Genomic DNA, 17089 nt, shown 5'->3' with positions numbered 1-17089 from the left:
TATCTTCCCTCTATCACCCCATCTATCACCCCTCAATCACCCCATCTATCCTCCCTCTATCACCCTGTCTATCCCCCCTCTATCACCCCATCTATCTTCCCTCTATCACCCCATCTATCACCCCTCAATCACCCCATCTATCCTCCCTCTATCACCCTGTCTATCCCCCCTCTATCACCCCATCTATCCTCCCTCTATCACCCCATCTATCACCCCTCAATCACCCCATCTATCCCCCACTATCACCCCAACTGTATCCCCTCTATTCCCCCTCTATCACCCCATACCCCTCTCTATCACCCAATCCATCTACCTCTATCCTCCCTCGATCACCACATCTATCCCCCTCGATCACCCTGTCTATCCCCCCTCTATTACCCCATCCTTCCTCCCTCTTAGCAGAGCAGAGCGGAGTAGAGCAGAGTAGAGCAGAGCAGAGTAGAGCAGAGCAGAGTAGAGCAGAGTAGAGCAGAGCAGAGTAGAGCAGAGCAGAGCAGAGTAGAGTAGAGCAGAGCAGAGCAGAGCAGAGTAGAGCAGAGCAGAGCAGAGTAGAGCAGAGCAGAGTAGAGCAGAGCAGTACAGGAAGGCACTGCCCGTATATACAGAAATCTCTTTCATGTATACTTCCATTGCTGATGAGGAGGATGGATGGTGATCTGCTCATGGTTCTCAGCCCACGTTTAGCGTGCAGGAGCCTCGCACGTGATGGAATGGTTCACTGGTTTAGTAGGGAAACAAATATTTACGCCAGTCAGAGACCTCTAGCGAGGTAAATAGAATTATTGCTTACAACTCAAGGCCTTTGAAAAGGGGGTCAGATTAATCAAGAGCGCTAAGGACATTTTGTTATTGGAAGATACATGTTTTTCTATTGATTGTGAATGTGGGAACGATGAGCTTTCCTGCTATCAGATTCTGAGTCATGTACTGAATGTTCTGTATGCCAGGGTGAGCATGTTGAGGTGCATTTCCTTACTTCCATGTTGAAATGTGCCAATATAAGTTAATGTTTGTGTGTTTAGAAGCTGTACCATAATAACATTATGAAGCTGTACCATAACAACATTATGAAGCTGTACCATAACAACATTATGAAGCTGTACCATAACAACATTATGAAGCTGTACTATAACATCATTATGAAGCTGTACCATAACAACATTATGAAGCTGTACCATAACAACATTATGAAGCTGTACCATAACAACATTATGAAGCTGTACTATAACATCATTATGAAGCTGTACCATAACAACATTATGAAGCTGTACTATAACATTATGAAACTGTACTATAACATTATGAAGCTGTACTATAACATTATGAAGCTGTACTATAACAACATTATGAAGCTGTACCATAACAACATTATGAAGCTGTACTAGAACAACATTATGAAGCTGTACTATAACAACATTATGAAGCTGTACCATAACAACATTATGAAGCTGTACTATAACAACATTATGAAGCTGTACCATAACAACATTATCAAGCTGTACCATAACAACATTATGAAGCTGTACTATAACATCATTATGAAGCTGTACCATAACAACATTATGAAGCTGTACTATAACAACATTATGAAGCTGTACTATAACAACATTATGAAGCTGTACTATAGCATTATGAAGCTGTACTATAACATCATTATGAAGCTGTACTATAGCAACATTATGAAGCTGTACTATAACATTATGAAGCTGTACTACAACATTATGAAGCTGTACTATAACAACATTATGAAGCTGTACTATAACATTATGAAGCTGTACTATAACATTATGAAGCTGTACTATAACAACATTATGAAGCTGTACTATAAAAACATTATGAAGCTGTACTATAACATTATGAAGCTGTACTATAACATTATGAAGCTGTACCATTACAACATTATGAAGCTGTACTATAACAACATTATGAAGCTGTACCATAACAACATTATGAAGCTGTACTATAACAGCATTATGAAGCTGTACTAGAACAACATTATGAAGCTGTACCATAACAACATTATGAAGCTGTACTATAACATTATGAAGCTGTACTATAACAACATTATGAAGCTGTACTATAACATTATGAAGCTGTACTATAACAACATTGTGAAGCTGTACTATAACAACATTATGAAGCTGTACTAGAACAACATTATGAAGCTGTACTATAACATCATTATGAAGCTGTACCATAACAACATTATGAAGCTGTACTAGAACAACATTATGAAGCTGTACTATAAAATCATGATGAAGCTGTACCATAACAACATCATGAAGCTGTACTATAACATTATGAAACTGTACTATAACAACATTATGAAGCTGTACTATAACATTATGAAGCTGTACCATAACAACATTATGAAGCTGTACTAGAACAACATTATGAAGCTGTACTATAACAACATTATGAAGCTGTACTAGAACAACATTATGAAGCTGTACTATAACTGCGTGTGCAAGAATGTGCATAAAGTATATGGGTTTGTATTCTGGGTGTTGTCATTGCAAAAAACATGTCCTTGCAGCAAGCTCAAAACATGTAAATGTTTATGATGCTATCCCGTATCGTGACAGTTTGCATCAATATGACAGTCTGTGCTGGAGAACGAGTGGTGTGTTGTTGTGTTTGACATCTCTACAGTTTCAGTATCACATCCTAGCATAGTGTGTTTTGGTCCATTATGTAAACATCATGTGCTTCCATGTTGGTCTACGATGAATAATAGTGTGTAGGTCCACTGGCCAGCCGTTGTGTGTGTTCTGCTGGCTCCAGCAACACTGCTCAGCAAGCAGTGAGGACATGGCTGCAACAGCCATTCAATAAGCTGTGTACAAATTGGAGGGAGCAATAACTCAATTGCTGCAGCTAATTCACTCACGGTCGAGGCACGGGTCCAGAAAAGTTGAATAATGCAGTGGAGGCCTGCGGGGAATTGTTGCCCCAAAGCCATCTCATTCAATATAGGCCAGGCTTCGTCCGGTATTACTCATCGGCTGAACAAGTCCGGCCGACAGCTGGCCCTATTTGAATGTCCGGCTCCTTCACTTTGAAATATATAGTTCTTTAGAGGGGAAGGAAAAGTTTAACGAATGACCCTGAAGGTAATCCTGTAGCACTGTAGTTCATGGCATGACATGTTACACAGTATCAGCCACATTAGCAATGTCTGCTCAATAAAGATTACTGCAGGTCGGGGACAAGAAAACAGACAGGAACAGTGAATAATATGAGTCTGGATCAAGTATAGTCTGTACTGTAGGTCCGAGGTACATGTACGACTCATCAGGCCAATATTCTTCATGGAGGAAGAAGAGGAACACCCATCAGACATCTGACTGCTAATTGCCTTTGGGGTCATTACTGTGTCTTTAGTCTAATGGGTTTGTTCTGCTGCAATGCTTGTGTGCTATGTGCTGTGCTCTTGGTTTATGTTGAAAGAAGATATTTAATCCTGTTTAAAAACCTCAAACCGATATAGATTTCTTTCAATGTGTGCTCAATTTGTACACCGTTTCCTTAATGAGGACAGATTTCAACATTTGTAGATTTTACAGTGACAGTGCATTGGTCTTAGTCATTTCTCCAGCAGTCTTTCCCTATTATTGTGTGATCCTCCATTTAACTTATCACTCAGAATGAGTCATTAGACATGATGGAATATCATAATATTTCTGGGAGACATTTTAGAAATCTCATAAATCACCAGGAATGACCTCTGGTGGATTAACGGTCCTGTTGGTGGAGAGAGAGTGTGGAATGTTGGCCCTCCTCAATGAACCACACAACCTGATTCGTTGAGAGAGAGGGAGAGGGGAGAGGGGGCTAAGGAGACACAAGAAGAAGAAGAAGAAGAAGAAGAAGAATAGAATGATTGGGAGAGGGGGCTGCAGCAGTGTTTTTGATTAAGTGGACAGGTGTCACCATAAATATCTGTCTGGTGGTTGAGGATGAAGAGAAGCCCATATAGAGAGGTGTACCAAAATGACAGATGACCATGGCGGTATAGAGGACTAAGTTATGAGGCTACTCCTGAATTACTATTGGTGTTGGTGTATGTGGTGTGCTTTCTGGCGCCTCGTGACGTCCGTAGCATCATCGTCCGTAGAGTTGAATTTTGATAGTAGTGAAGAGTAGCTAGCTAGCTAGCCTCTAGTCCAGTTGCTAGTACGAAACTCTCACTTCATCTGACTGAGTCCTACTACAAAGCCACAGATAGTGTGAATGGTCGAGACACCATGATGACAACGTGCTGCCTCCCGCCTCCCTGCTTCCGGGTCTTCTCTTTGAACACCTCCTCCCTGCGCTGACCTCAATCAAGCCATGAACATTCTCAACCTTTAGTCTCTTGACTGTCGATCTACTCATGATGAATAATTATGTTGTTTTTGAATGTTTTTGTTGCTTTACAGCACTTTGAAATGTTCTTTATGTACAGCACTATAAAAGTTGAATTAATGATCATTATTATTGTTATTATTATAAATATGGTTGTTGCGGTTCATGAGCAAACTCAACAGAGCTTTGCCAACATGAAAGAGGCGTGACAGTGTAACTCTGGACATCAACTGTCTTCACCATATTCAATGCACTCCTCTCCACCAGACATGTAGAAAGGCCAGGGAACAAAGACGTGGGCACAGAGAGAGACATAAAAGTGCAATAAAAGTCTCCCAGAACATCATGGCCAAAATTATATGTGGTTGCTATATGATGAAGTTCACAGGCAGGGGGCCTACTGCGTTTTATTACCAGGATAATAAAGGTTCAACATATGTAACAGAATGAGTCTCTTCTATACAGGACCAAGTCAAATGATGCAGGGCTATTTGCAACCCCATGTGAAGAAGGAAGAGGCCAAGAGGTTAGAAAGAGAGGGGGATGGTGTGATTGGAGGGGGGGTTGTTTCATCCCTGTGGGTTGGTTTCCCCATGCACCCCCCTACCTCCCTGGTGGGGCACTTGAGGACACATGTAGGCCCACCCCTCTGGCACTTTCAATCAGGGGAACATTATTCCATGACCTCTGCCTTTCTCACTGGTGTACCTGTCAGTTATAACAGCACAGATGGGGAGGTGGGGACGGGCGGCCTAATATCTGCAAAATTGGGGATATTAGGAGAGAGGGAGAGGAAGAGACAGACTGTATTGTATTTTGAACAGTGTACCCTCCTACTAAGTCTGCCAGCCATGTCTACAGACAGTCATGGACAACAAAGGGAAAACTAGCCACGGACACTGACGTCTTGCTTCCGGACAAGCTAAACACCTTCACCGCCCGCTTTGAGGATTACACAGTGCTACCGATGCGGCCCGCTTCCAAGGACTGTGTGCTCTCCTTCTCCGTGGCCGACGTGAGTAAGACAAGCGTGTTAACCCTCACAAAATTGCCGGCCCAGGCGGCATCCTTAGCCGTGACCTCAGAGCATGCGCAGACCAGCTGGCTGCAGTGTTTACGGATGTATTCAATCTCTCCCTAGGTCTGTTGTCCCCGCATGCTTCAAGATGTCCACCGTTGTTCCTGCTCCTTAGCACTCACTTCTGTCATCAAGTACTTTGAGAGACTAGTCAAGGATCATAACACCTCTATCTTACCTGATACTGTACAGTAGACCTACAAACTGCCCTATCCCATCTGGACAAGAGGAATACCTATGTAAGAATGCTGTTCATTAACTATAGCTCAGCATTCAACACCATAGTACCCTCCAAGCTCATCGTTAAGCTCGAAGCCCTGGGTCTGAACCCTGCCCTGGACTTCCTGACGGGCCGCCCCCAGGTGGTGAAGATAGGAAACAACACCTCCACTTCGCTGATCCTCAACACTGGGGCCCCACAAGGATGGACTTCAGGAAACAGCAGAGGGAACACCCCCCTATTTTGATGGGACCGCAGGGAAAAAGGTGGAAGCTTCAAGTTCCTCGGCGTACACATCAGTGACAAATTGAAATGGTCCACCCACACAACCTCAGGAGGCTGAAGATATTTGGCGTGGCACCTAAAACCCTCACAAACTTTTACAGACGCACAATTGAGAGCATCCTGTAGGGCTGTATCACCACCTGGTACGGCAACTGCACCGCCCACATCCGCAGGGTCTCCAGAGGATGGTGCGGTCTGCAAAACGCATCACTGGGGGCAAGCTACCTGCCCTCCAGGACACCTACAGCACCCAATGTCACAGGAAGGCCAAAAAGATCATCAAAATCACCACTGCCTGTTCACCCCGCTATCATTCAGAAGGCAAGGTCAGTACAGGTGCATGAAAGCTGGGACTGAGAGATTGAACAACAGCTTCTATCTCAAGGCCATCAGACTGTTAAATAGCCATCACTAGTACATTAGAGGCTGCTGCCCTATATACATAGACTTGACATCACTGGCCACTTAATAATGGAACACGAGTCACTTTAATAATGTTTACATATTTTGCATTGCCCATCTCATATGTATATACTGTATTCTATCCTATTCTGCTGTAGCTTAATCAATGCCATGCTGACATTACTCGTCCAAATATTTATATATTCTTAATTCCATTTCTTTACTTTAGATTGTGTGTATTGTTAGATCTTACTTGTTAGATATTACTGCACTGTTGGAGCTAGAAACACTAGCTTTTCACTTCACCCGCAATAACATCTGCTAAACACGTGTATGTGACAAATAACATTTGATATGATCTAATTTGATTGTTTTATAGTGCCATCCAATGCAAAGTGCCATACAATGCAAAGTGCCATCCAATGCAAAGTGCCATCCAATGCAAAGTGCCATCCAATGCAAAGGCAGAGTTTGTTTAAGCGATGGTTCACTCCAGAATCCAGATGTTTTGATCCCTTCTAAAGTTGTCTAATGTTGCCATGAGCCCATATCCTATATTGTCTATTGTTTGATCCAGCTATATGCCTCAGTCCCAATGTTTCCATGTCTATGCTTCTATGTTACCTGATTCTCTACCAACAGGCACTGTTGGATGCAGCTACAGTTTGTTTGCTAAGAACTGGTGCTGTGGAAATGTTGCCTTCATGAGCAGACATGTTCCTACCAGTGTTAATGTGTTTGAACACATGACACTATTGATTGTTAGATGATACAGATAGACTAGGATGGTAGAGATCATTGAGTCCTCACGGACCTCATGGTCAACTGCCTTCTATTCAGCAAGAGACATTCACTCTTGTTGAGTGACACTCATTTCTAACCCAATTACTTGACTGAGTAAGCCAAAACCTAGTGATGCTTTTTAGTGTAATGTTTCTGGACCACCAACTTGCATGTTGTAATGTAACCTCTCTTTCAGGCCTTCACCAGTAACGTGTACAGACTTCACTACTGCGTTTTTCATATCATGTTGTTCCCCTCTCCTCCTCCCCAGATGTCCAGATGGATTCTTCGGCCAGCGGTGTTTGCAAACAGAGCCGCTGCGGTTGCGCATGCCCAATCCTTACAAAAGTATGTTCACATGACACCAACAGCTGAGAACAGAGTCACGTTGTCACTGGGCTTCCTCTATGGTCCTCTTCCTCCTCCTTCCTCTCAGGTCAACCAAAGCCATGGGTGGTGCGCGGCACAACAGTGTCACCGGTGGGATCGCTTTGCTTCTACTGTCCCTGGTATTGCTGCGGTTCTAATTCAGTTTTCTTCTGCTTCTTTCTTTCTCTGTCTTTCTCCTTTCATTTCCTCTCTGCCTCTTGTTCATATCCTCTCCTCTCGATACCCTCCATCTCTGCTCTCTCTCTCTCTCTCTCTCTCTCTCTCTCTCTCTCTCTCTCACTCCCTCCCTCCTCCCTCCCTCCCTTCTCCCTTCCTCCTTCCTTCCTCTTCCCTTCTTCCTCCCTTCCTCCTCCCTCCCACCTCCCTCTGTTTGTGGTTTTGTTTCTTTCCATCAGGTGTCCGAATGACTTTACTGGTGATCGCTGTCAAAACTACGTCATGGCCAGTTTCTACCGTATGTCCATTTCCTCTTCTGTCTATCTATCTGCCTGTCTGCTTGTCTGTCTGTCTATCTGCCTGCCTGCCTGCCTGCCTGCCTGCCTGCCTGCCTGCCTGCCTGCCTGTCTGTCTGTCTGTCTGTCTCTCTGTCTGTCTGTCTGTCTGTCTGTCTGTCTGTCTGTCTGTCTGTCCTGCATGTGGTACAGGATGTTGACATGTGGCAGGACTCTGTGTTGTTTGGTCCTAATAGCTGTTCTCTGCCATCTGTGTGTGTTGACTCATCCCCGCGGCGATGCTCCATTCAGACCAACATCGTTCATTTGTTGATGTTCTAATTTTAAAACAAATGACCGCATTACAGAGAATTAGCGTAGAGATGCATTCACTGGATCCCCTTCAACAAGTTCAGTCGGCATGTGACTTGGTACTGAATGTCCTTGACATTGATATGTACAGTAATTGCATGTGCTCTGCTAGAATGGAATACTTGGATTGCTGTGTGTCTCCAGTCAGGGAGAAAACCAAAGTCATTTGTGATAACATTAGTGCTGATCCATGGACAGAAATACCCTGATTATATTGCATTAGTTATCAAACAGGAATGTCAGGTGACATAACTGTTAGGAATAAGACCGATGACGCCTGATTCAGCTTAATGACATTGCCAGTTGTAATACAAATGACATTACAGTCCTAATTGACTGATTACATTAACTGGTCGTTATTCTAATTTCTCTGTATCTTTTGTCAATTTGTTATTGATAAGATAAACTACCCAGGGTACTTTTTGACTATCCATATTGCCCATGGATAATCACTAAATGCAATAGGCAAAATAAGCATGTAGGTATTGCATCACTTCATATGGAACATGCTTGTCTAAATGAAATGCATAGGCAGTATACAATGACAACACCTGCCTGGTCACATCATGGATCAGGACATGTATGGACAATGCCATTCTTAGTTGTATTCCCTGACCACACACGTGCACACGCACATACACACACACACAGAGAGCTTACCCTGCTATTCTCCTCACTGTTTCTGCAATAACACGTCCCAAGCTTTAACAGCAGAATGCCATTCTCACAGTAAAACAACAAACTCTGCCTGCTCTCACAGAGGTCCTCCTCAGCACTGAGTTCCTGCCCTATAATTACATTACAGTGTAGTATTAAACAGCACTAGTGGCCTGGGGCGACAGATCTTAACCCAACACCAGCGCTCCACATTGGCAACCCCAGCAAGCATGTCCATCAACCTCACAATTACACCCAGATTAGAGACGCATGTGGAGAACTTGAAGCCTCGACAGCTCATCCCTCAAAGCTATTGGCTCTGATGTACAGTTAACTGCCCAAATAAAGGAAACACCAACATATAAAGTGTCTTAAGAGGGCGTTGGGCCACAACGAGCCAGAACAGCTTCAATGGACCTTGGCATAGACTCTACAAGTGTCTGAAACTTTATTGGAGGACTTTGTTGAAGGAATGCAACGTAATTCTTACGCAAGAAATTCCATCATTTTGTTGATGGTGGTTTAAAACGCTGTCTCAGGCACCACTTCAGAATCTCACATAAGTGTTCAATTGGGTTGAGATCTGGTGACTGAGACAAAACCTACACACCCTTTAAAACCTCTATGCTCTTGAGACCCCTCTTTCAAGAGAGATCTCTTCTAGCCATGGTAGCCAAAATAATGAGCACGTGGGCATTTTTCAAATTACAAGTTTTATTGTCAAGAGCACCAATACAGTGAAATGCCTTACAAGCTCTAAAACAACAATGCAGTAATCACCGATGCAGTCATTTTTATACAGCACCTTAAGCATGATGGGATGATAATTGCTTAATTAACTCAGGAACCACACCTGTGTGGAAGCACCTGCTTTCAATATACTTTGTATCCCTCATTTACCTAAGAGTTTCCTTTATTTTGGCATTAAACTGTATGTCCGCATACTGTGTGGGATCATGTATTTGTGCCCCACTCAGGGTTGCTATGTTTCCCTGTGTTTACACATCAACATGACCCCTGCGTTAACTAGTATTTATCCATTAGTTTTTTTTAAGGGCAGTTTAAATCTCCAAAAGGGATTGAATCCTCCTTAAAATTTCACAAAGGGTTAAAGTGGTTGCCTGGTAGGGTTAAGGTAGGGTTATAGTGGTTATCTAGGTTATCTAGTAGGGTCATAGTGGTTATCTAGTAGGGTTAAGGTAGGATTATAGTGGTTATCTAGTAGGGTTAAGGTAGGGTTATAGTGGTTATCTAGTAGGGTTAAGGTAGGGTTATAGGGGTTATCTAGTAGGGTTAAGGTAGGGTTATAGTGGTTCTCTAGTAGGGTTACGGTAGGGTTATAGTGGTTATCTAGTAGGGTTAAGATAGGGTTATAGTGGTTATCTAGTAGGGTTAATGTAGGGTTATAGTGGTTATCTAGAAGGGTTACGGTAGGGTTATAGTGGTTATCTAGTAGGATTAAGGTAGGGTTATAGTGGTTATCTAGTAGGGTTAAGGTACGGTTATAGGGGTTATCTAGTAGGGTTAAGGTAGGGTTATAGTGGTTCTCTAGTAGGGTTACGGTAGGGTTATAGTGGTTATCTAGTAGGGTTAAGGTAGGGTTATAGTGGTTATCTAGTAGGATTAATGTAGGGTTATAGTGGTTATCTAGTAGGGTTAAGGTAGGGTTATAGTGGTTCTCTAGAAGGGTTACGGTAGGGTTATAGTGGTTATCTAGTAGGGTTAAGGTAGGGTTATAGTGGTTATCTAGTAGGGTTAATGTAGGGTTATAGTGGTTATCTAGTAGGGTTAAGGTAGGGTTATAGTGGTTATCTAGTAGGGTTATCTAGGTTATCTAGTAGGGTTAAGGTAGGGTTATAGTGGATGTCTAGAAGGGTTAATGTAGGGTTATCTAGTAGGGTTAAGGTAGGGTTATAGTGGTTCTCTAGTAGGGTTAAGCCACTAGTATAACCCTACCGTAACCCTACTAGACGTCCATTATAACCCTACCTTAACCCTACTAGATAAGGTAGGGTTATAGTGGTTATCTAGTAGGGTTAAGGTAGGGTTATAGTGGATGTCTAGTAGGGTTATAGTGGTTCTCTAGTAGGGTTATAGTGGTTCTCTAGTAGGGTTAAGGTAGGGTTATAGTGGTTATCTAGTAGGGTTAAGGTAGGGTTATAGTGGTTCTCTAGTAGGGTTAAGGTAGGGTTATAGTGGTTCTCTAGTAGGGTTAACGTAGGGTTATAGTGGTTATCTAGTAGGGTTAAGGTAGGGTTATAGTGGTTCTCTAGTAGGGTTAAGGTAGGGTTATAGTGGTTCTCTAGTAGGGTTAAGGTAGGGTTATAGTGGTTCTCTAGTAGGGTTAAGGTAGGGTTATAGTGGTTATCTAGTAGGGTTAAGGTAGGGTTATAGTGGTTATCTAGTAGGGTTAAGGTAGGTTTATAGCGGTTCTCTAGTAGGGTTACGGTAGGGTTATAGTGGTTATCTAGTAGGGTTAAGGTAGGGTTATAGTGGTTATCTAGTAGGGTTAATGTAGGGTTATATTGGTTATCTAGTAGGGTTAAGGTAGGGTTATAGTGGTTCTCTAGTAGGGTTAAGGTAGGGTTATAGTGGTTATCTAGTAGGGTTAGCTAGGTTATCTAGTAGGGTTAAGGTAGGGTTATAGTGGTTATCTAGTAGGGTTAAGGTAGGGTTATAGTGGTTGTCTAGTAGGGTTATAGTGGTTCTCTAGTAGGGTTAAGGTAGGGTTATAGTGGTTATCTAGTAGGGTTAAGGTAGGGTTATAGTGGTTATCTAGTAGGTTTAAGGTAGGGTTATAGTGGTTCTCTAGTAGGGTTAAGGTAGGGTTATAGTGGTTATCTAGTAGGGTTAAGGTAGGGTTATAGTGGTTCTCTAGTAGGGTTAAGGTAGGGTTATAGTGGTTATCTAGTAGGGTTAAGGTAGGGTTATAATGGACGTCTAGTAGGGTTACGGTAGGGTTATAGTGGTTGTCTAGAAGGGTTACGGTAGGGTTATAGTGGTTATCTAGTAGGGTTAAGGTAGGGTTATAGTAGTTCTCTAGTAGGGTTATAGTGGTTGTCTAGTAGGGTTAATGTAGGGTTATAGTGGTTATCTAGTAGGGTTATAGTGGTTATGTAGTAGGGTTAAGGTAGGGTTATAGTGGTTGTCTAGAAGGGTTACGGTAGGGTTATAGTGGTTATCTAGTAGGGTTAAGGTACGGTTATAGTGGTTATCTAGTAGGGTTATCTAGGTTATCTAGTAGGGTGAAGGTAGGGTTATAGTGGATGTCTAGTAGGGTTAATGTAGGGTTATAGTGGTTATCTAGTAGGGTTAAGGTAGGGTTATAGTGGTTCGCTAATAGGGTTAAGGTAGGGTTATAGTGGTGATCTAGTAGGGTTAATGTAGGGTTATAGTGGTTATCTAGTAGGGTTAAGGTAGGGTTATAGTGGTTATCTAGTAGGGTTAATGTAGGGTTATAGTGGTTATCTAGTAGGGTTAAGGTAGGGTTAGAGTGGTTCTCTAGTAGGGTTAAGGTAGGGTTATAGTGGTTATCTAGTAGGGTTAAGGTAGGGTTATAGCGGTTCTTTAGTAGGGTTACGGTAGGGTTATAGTGGTTATCTAGTAGGGTTAATGTAGGGTTATAGTGGTTATCTAGTAGGTTATAGTGGTTGTCTAGTAGGGTTAATGTAGGGTTATAGTGGTTATCTAGTAGGGTTATAGTGGTTATCTAGTAGGGTTATAGTGGTTGTCTAGTAGGGTTAAGGTAGGGTTATAGTGGTTGTCAAGAAGGGTTACGGTAGGGTTATAGTGGTTATCTAGTAGGGTTAAGGTAGGGTTATAGTGGTTATCTAGTAGGGTTAAGGTAGGGTTATAGTGGTTATCTAGTTGGGTTATCTAGGTTATCTAGTAGGGTTAAGGTAGGGTTATAGTGGATGTCTAGTAGGGTTAATGTAGGGTTATAGTGGTTATCTAGTAGGGTTAAGGTAGGGTTATAGTGGTTGTCTAGTAGGGTTATAGTGGTTCTCTAATAGGGTTAAGGTAGGGTTATAGTGGTTATCTAGTAGGGTTAAGGTAGGGTTATAGTGGTTCTCTAGTAGGGTTAAGGTAGGGTTATTGTGGTTATCTAGTAGGGTTAAGGTAGGGTTATAGTGGTTCTCTAGTAGGGTTAAGGTACGGTTATAGGGGTTATCTAGTAGGGTTAAGGTAGGGTTATAGTGGTTCTCTAGTAGGGTTACGGTAGGGTTATAGTGGTTATCTAGTAGGGTTAAGGTAGGGTTATAGTGGTTATCTAGTAGGATTAATGTAGGGTTATAGTGGTTATCTAGTAGGGTTAAGGTAGGGTTATAGTGGTTCTCTAGAAGGGTTACGGTAGGGTTATAGTGGTTATCTAGTAGGGTTAAGGTAGGGTTATAGTGGTTATCTAGTAGGGTTAATGTAGGGTTATAGTGGTTATCTAGTAGGGTTAAGGTAGGGTTATAGTGGTTATCTAGTAGGGTTATCTAGGTTATCTAGTAGGGTTAAGGTAGGGTTATAGTGGATGTCTAGAAGGGTTAATGTAGGGTTATCTAGTAGGGTTAAGGTAGGGTTATAGTGGTTCTCTAGTAGGGTTAAGCCACTAGTATAACCCTACCGTAACCCTACTAGACGTCCATTATAACCCTACCTTAACCCTACTAGATAAGGTAGGGTTATAGTGGTTATCTAGTAGGGTTAAGGTAGGGTTATAGTGGATGTCTAGTAGGGTTATAGTGGTTCTCTAGTAGGGTTATAGTGGTTCTCTAGTAGGGTTAAGGTAGGGTTATAGTGGTTATCTAGTAGGGTTAAGGTAGGGTTATAGTGGTTCTCTAGTAGGGTTAAGGTAGGGTTATAGTGGTTCTCTAGTAGGGTTAACGTAGGGTTATAGTGGTTATCTAGTAGGGTTAAGGTAGGGTTATAGTGGTTCTCTAGTAGGGTTAAGGTAGGGTTATAGTGGTTCTCTAGTAGGGTTAAGGTAGGGTTATAGTGGTTCTCTAGTAGGGTTAAGGTAGGGTTATAGTGGTTATCTAGTAGGGTTAAGGTAGGGTTATAGTGGTTATCTAGTAGGGTTAAGGTAGGTTTATAGCGGTTCTCTAGTAGGGTTACGGTAGGGTTATAGTGGTTATCTAGTAGGGTTAAGGTAGGGTTATAGTGGTTATCTAGTAGGGTTAATGTAGGGTTATATTGGTTATCTAGTAGGGTTAAGGTAGGGTTATAGTGGTTCTCTAGTAGGGTTAAGGTAGGGTTATAGTGGTTATCTAGTAGGGTTAGCTAGGTTATCTAGTAGGGTTAAGGTAGGGTTATAGTGGTTATCTAGTAGGGTTAAGGTAGGGTTATAGTGGTTGTCTAGTAGGGTTATAGTGGTTCTCTAGTAGGGTTAAGGTAGGGTTATAGTGGTTATCTAGTAGGGTTAAGGTAGGGTTATAGTGGTTATCTAGTAGGTTTAAGGTAGGGTTATAGTGGTTCTCTAGTAGGGTTAAGGTAGGGTTATAGTGGTTATCTAGTAGGGTTAAGGTAGGGTTATAGTGGTTCTCTAGTAGGGTTAAGGTAGGGTTATAGTGGTTATCTAGTAGGGTTAAGGTAGGGTTATAATGGACGTCTAGTAGGGTTACGGTAGGGTTATAGTGGTTGTCTAGAAGGGTTACGGTAGGGTTATAGTGGTTATCTAGTAGGGTTAAGGTAGGGTTATAGTAGTTCTCTAGTAGGGTTATAGTGGTTGTCTAGTAGGGTTAATGTAGGGTTATAGTGGTTATCTAGTAGGGTTATAGTGGTTATGTAGTAGGGTTAAGGTAGGGTTATAGTGGTTGTCTAGAAGGGTTACGGTAGGGTTATAGTGGTTATCTAGTAGGGTTAAGGTACGGTTATAGTGGTTATCTAGTAGGGTTATCTAGGTTATCTAGTAGGGTGAAGGTAGGGTTATAGTGGATGTCTAGTAGGGTTAATGTAGGGTTATAGTGGTTATCTAGTAGGGTTAAGGTAGGGTTATAGTGGTTCGCTAATAGGGTTAAGGTAGGGTTATAGTGGTGATCTAGTAGGGTTAATGTAGGGTTATAGTGGTTATCTAGTAGGGTTAAGGTAGGGTTATAGTGGTTATCTAGTAGGGTTAATGTAGGGTTATAGTGGTTATCTAGTAGGGTTAAGGTAGGGTTAGAGTGGTTCTCTAGTAGGGTTAAGGTAGGGTTATAGTGGTTATCTAGTAGGGTTAAGGTAGGGTTATAGCGGTTCTTTAGTAGGGTTACGGTAGGGTTATAGTGGTTATCTAGTAGGGTTAATGTAGGGTTATAGTGGTTATCTAGTAGGTTATAGTGGTTGTCTAGTAGGGTTAATGTAGGGTTATAGTGGTTATCTAGTAGGGTTATAGTGGTTATCTAGTAGGGTTATAGTGGTTGTCTAGTAGGGTTAAGGTAGGGTTATAGTGGTTGTCAAGAAGGGTTACGGTAGGGTTATAGTGGTTATCTAGTAGGGTTAAGGTAGGGTTATAGTGGTTATCTAGTAGGGTTAAGGTAGGGTTATAGTGGTTATCTAGTTGGGTTATCTAGGTTATCTAGTAGGGTTAAGGTAGGGTTATAGTGGATGTCTAGTAGGGTTAATGTAGGGTTATAGTGGTTATCTAGTAGGGTTAAGGTAGGGTTATAGTGGTTGTCTAGTAGGGTTATAGTGGTTCTCTAATAGGGTTAAGGTAGGGTTATAGTGGTTATCTAGTAGGGTTAAGGTAGGGTTATAGTGGTTCTCTAGTAGGGTTAAGGTAGGGTTATTGTGGTTATCTAGTAGGGTTAAGGTAGGGTTATAGTGGTTCTCTAGTAGGGTTAAGGTAGGGTTATATTGGTTATCTAGTAGGGTTAAGGTAGGGTTATAGTGGATGTCTAGTAGGGTTAATGTAGGGTTATAGTGGTTGTCTAGTAGGGTTAAGGTAGGGTTATAGTGAATGTGTAGTAGGGTTAATGTAGGGTTATAGTGGTTATCTAGTAGGGTAACCCTAGGGTTATAGTGGTTCTCTAGTAGGGTCATAGTGGTTATCTAGTAGGGTTATAGTGGTTATAGCGGTTATCTAGTAGGGTTAAGGTAGGGTTATAGTGGTTGTCTAGTAGGGTTATAATGTTTCTCTAGTAGAGTTATAATGTTTCTCTAGTAGAGTTATAATGTTTCTCTAGTAGAGTTATATTGTTTCTCTAGTAGAGTTATAATGTTTCTCTAGTAGAGTTATAATGTTTTTCTAGTAGAGTTATAATGTTTCTCTAGTAGAGTTATAATGTTTCTCTAGTAGAGTTATAATGGTTCACTAGTGGTTTATAATGGTTAACTAGTAGAGTTATAATGATTCTCTTGTGGTTTATAATGGTTCACTAGTGGGTTCTAATGGTTCTCTAGTAGGGTTTTAGTGGTTCTCTTAGTAGGGTTATAGTGGTTCTCTAGTAGGGTTATAGAAGGGTTGTAGGGGTTCTCTAGTAGGGTTATAATGATTTTCTAGTAGGGTTATAGTGGTTCTATAGAAGGGTTGTAATGTTTCTATAGTAAGGTTATAGTGGTTCTCTAGTGGGTTGTAATGTTTCTATAGTAGGGTTATAGCGGTTCTCTAGTGGGTTATAATGGTTCTCTAGTAGGGTTTTAGTGGTTCTCTAGTAGGGTTATATTGGTTCTCTAGTAGGGTTTTAGTGGTTCTCTAGTAGGGTTATATTGGTTCTCTAGTAGGGTTAACATTGTTTTGTAGTATTGTTATAATGGGTCTCTAGTAGGGTCAACATTGTTTTGTAGTATTGTTATATTGGTTCTCTAGTAGGGTTAACATTGTTTTCTAGTATTGTTATATTGGTTCTCTAGTAGGGTTAACATTGTTTTGTAGTATTGTTATAATGGGTCTCTAGTAGGGTCAACATTGTTTTGTAGTATTGTTATATTGGTTCTCTAGTAGGGTTAACATTGTTTTCTAGTATTGTTATATTGGTTCTCTAGTAGGGTTAACATTGTTTTCTAGTATTGTTATAATGGTTCTCTCGTAGGGTTTTAATGGTTCTTTAGTAGGGTTATAATGATTTACAGGAAGGGTTATAGTATGGTTATAATTGTTCTCTAGTGGGGTTATAGTGGTTCTCTAGTAGGGTTTTAGTGGTTCTATAGTAGGGTTTTAGT

At 41.5% G+C, this 17089-nt stretch overlaps 1 protein-coding gene across 4 annotated transcripts in view; it reads left to right on the top strand.

The window, feature by feature from the left end:
* The window catches only part of nrg2a (neuregulin 2a), a 170808-nt gene that overhangs the window by 128355 nt on the left and 25364 nt on the right, over window positions 1-17089 (top strand). For 2 of the 4 annotated variants that reach the window (XM_090226571.1, XM_090226573.1), the window contains exon 5: window positions 7901-7959. In XM_090226571.1, the coding sequence (XP_090082697.1) occupies window positions 7901-7959 (59 nt within the window). Of the gene's footprint in view, window positions 1-7386; window positions 7464-7900; window positions 7960-17089 lie in introns of all 4 variants that reach the window. The other 2 variants (XM_021591458.3, XM_090226572.1) reach the window with 1 other exon arrangement.

This window comes from Oncorhynchus mykiss, chromosome 29 (assembly GCF_057628025.1).
Source record: "Oncorhynchus mykiss isolate SJ-2025 chromosome 29, ASM5762802v1, whole genome shotgun sequence".
Classification (NCBI taxonomy): Eukaryota; Metazoa; Chordata; class Actinopteri; order Salmoniformes; family Salmonidae; genus Oncorhynchus; species Oncorhynchus mykiss.
Note: the sequence above shows the minus strand (reverse complement) of the source record. Positions and strands in the feature narration are given on the sequence as shown.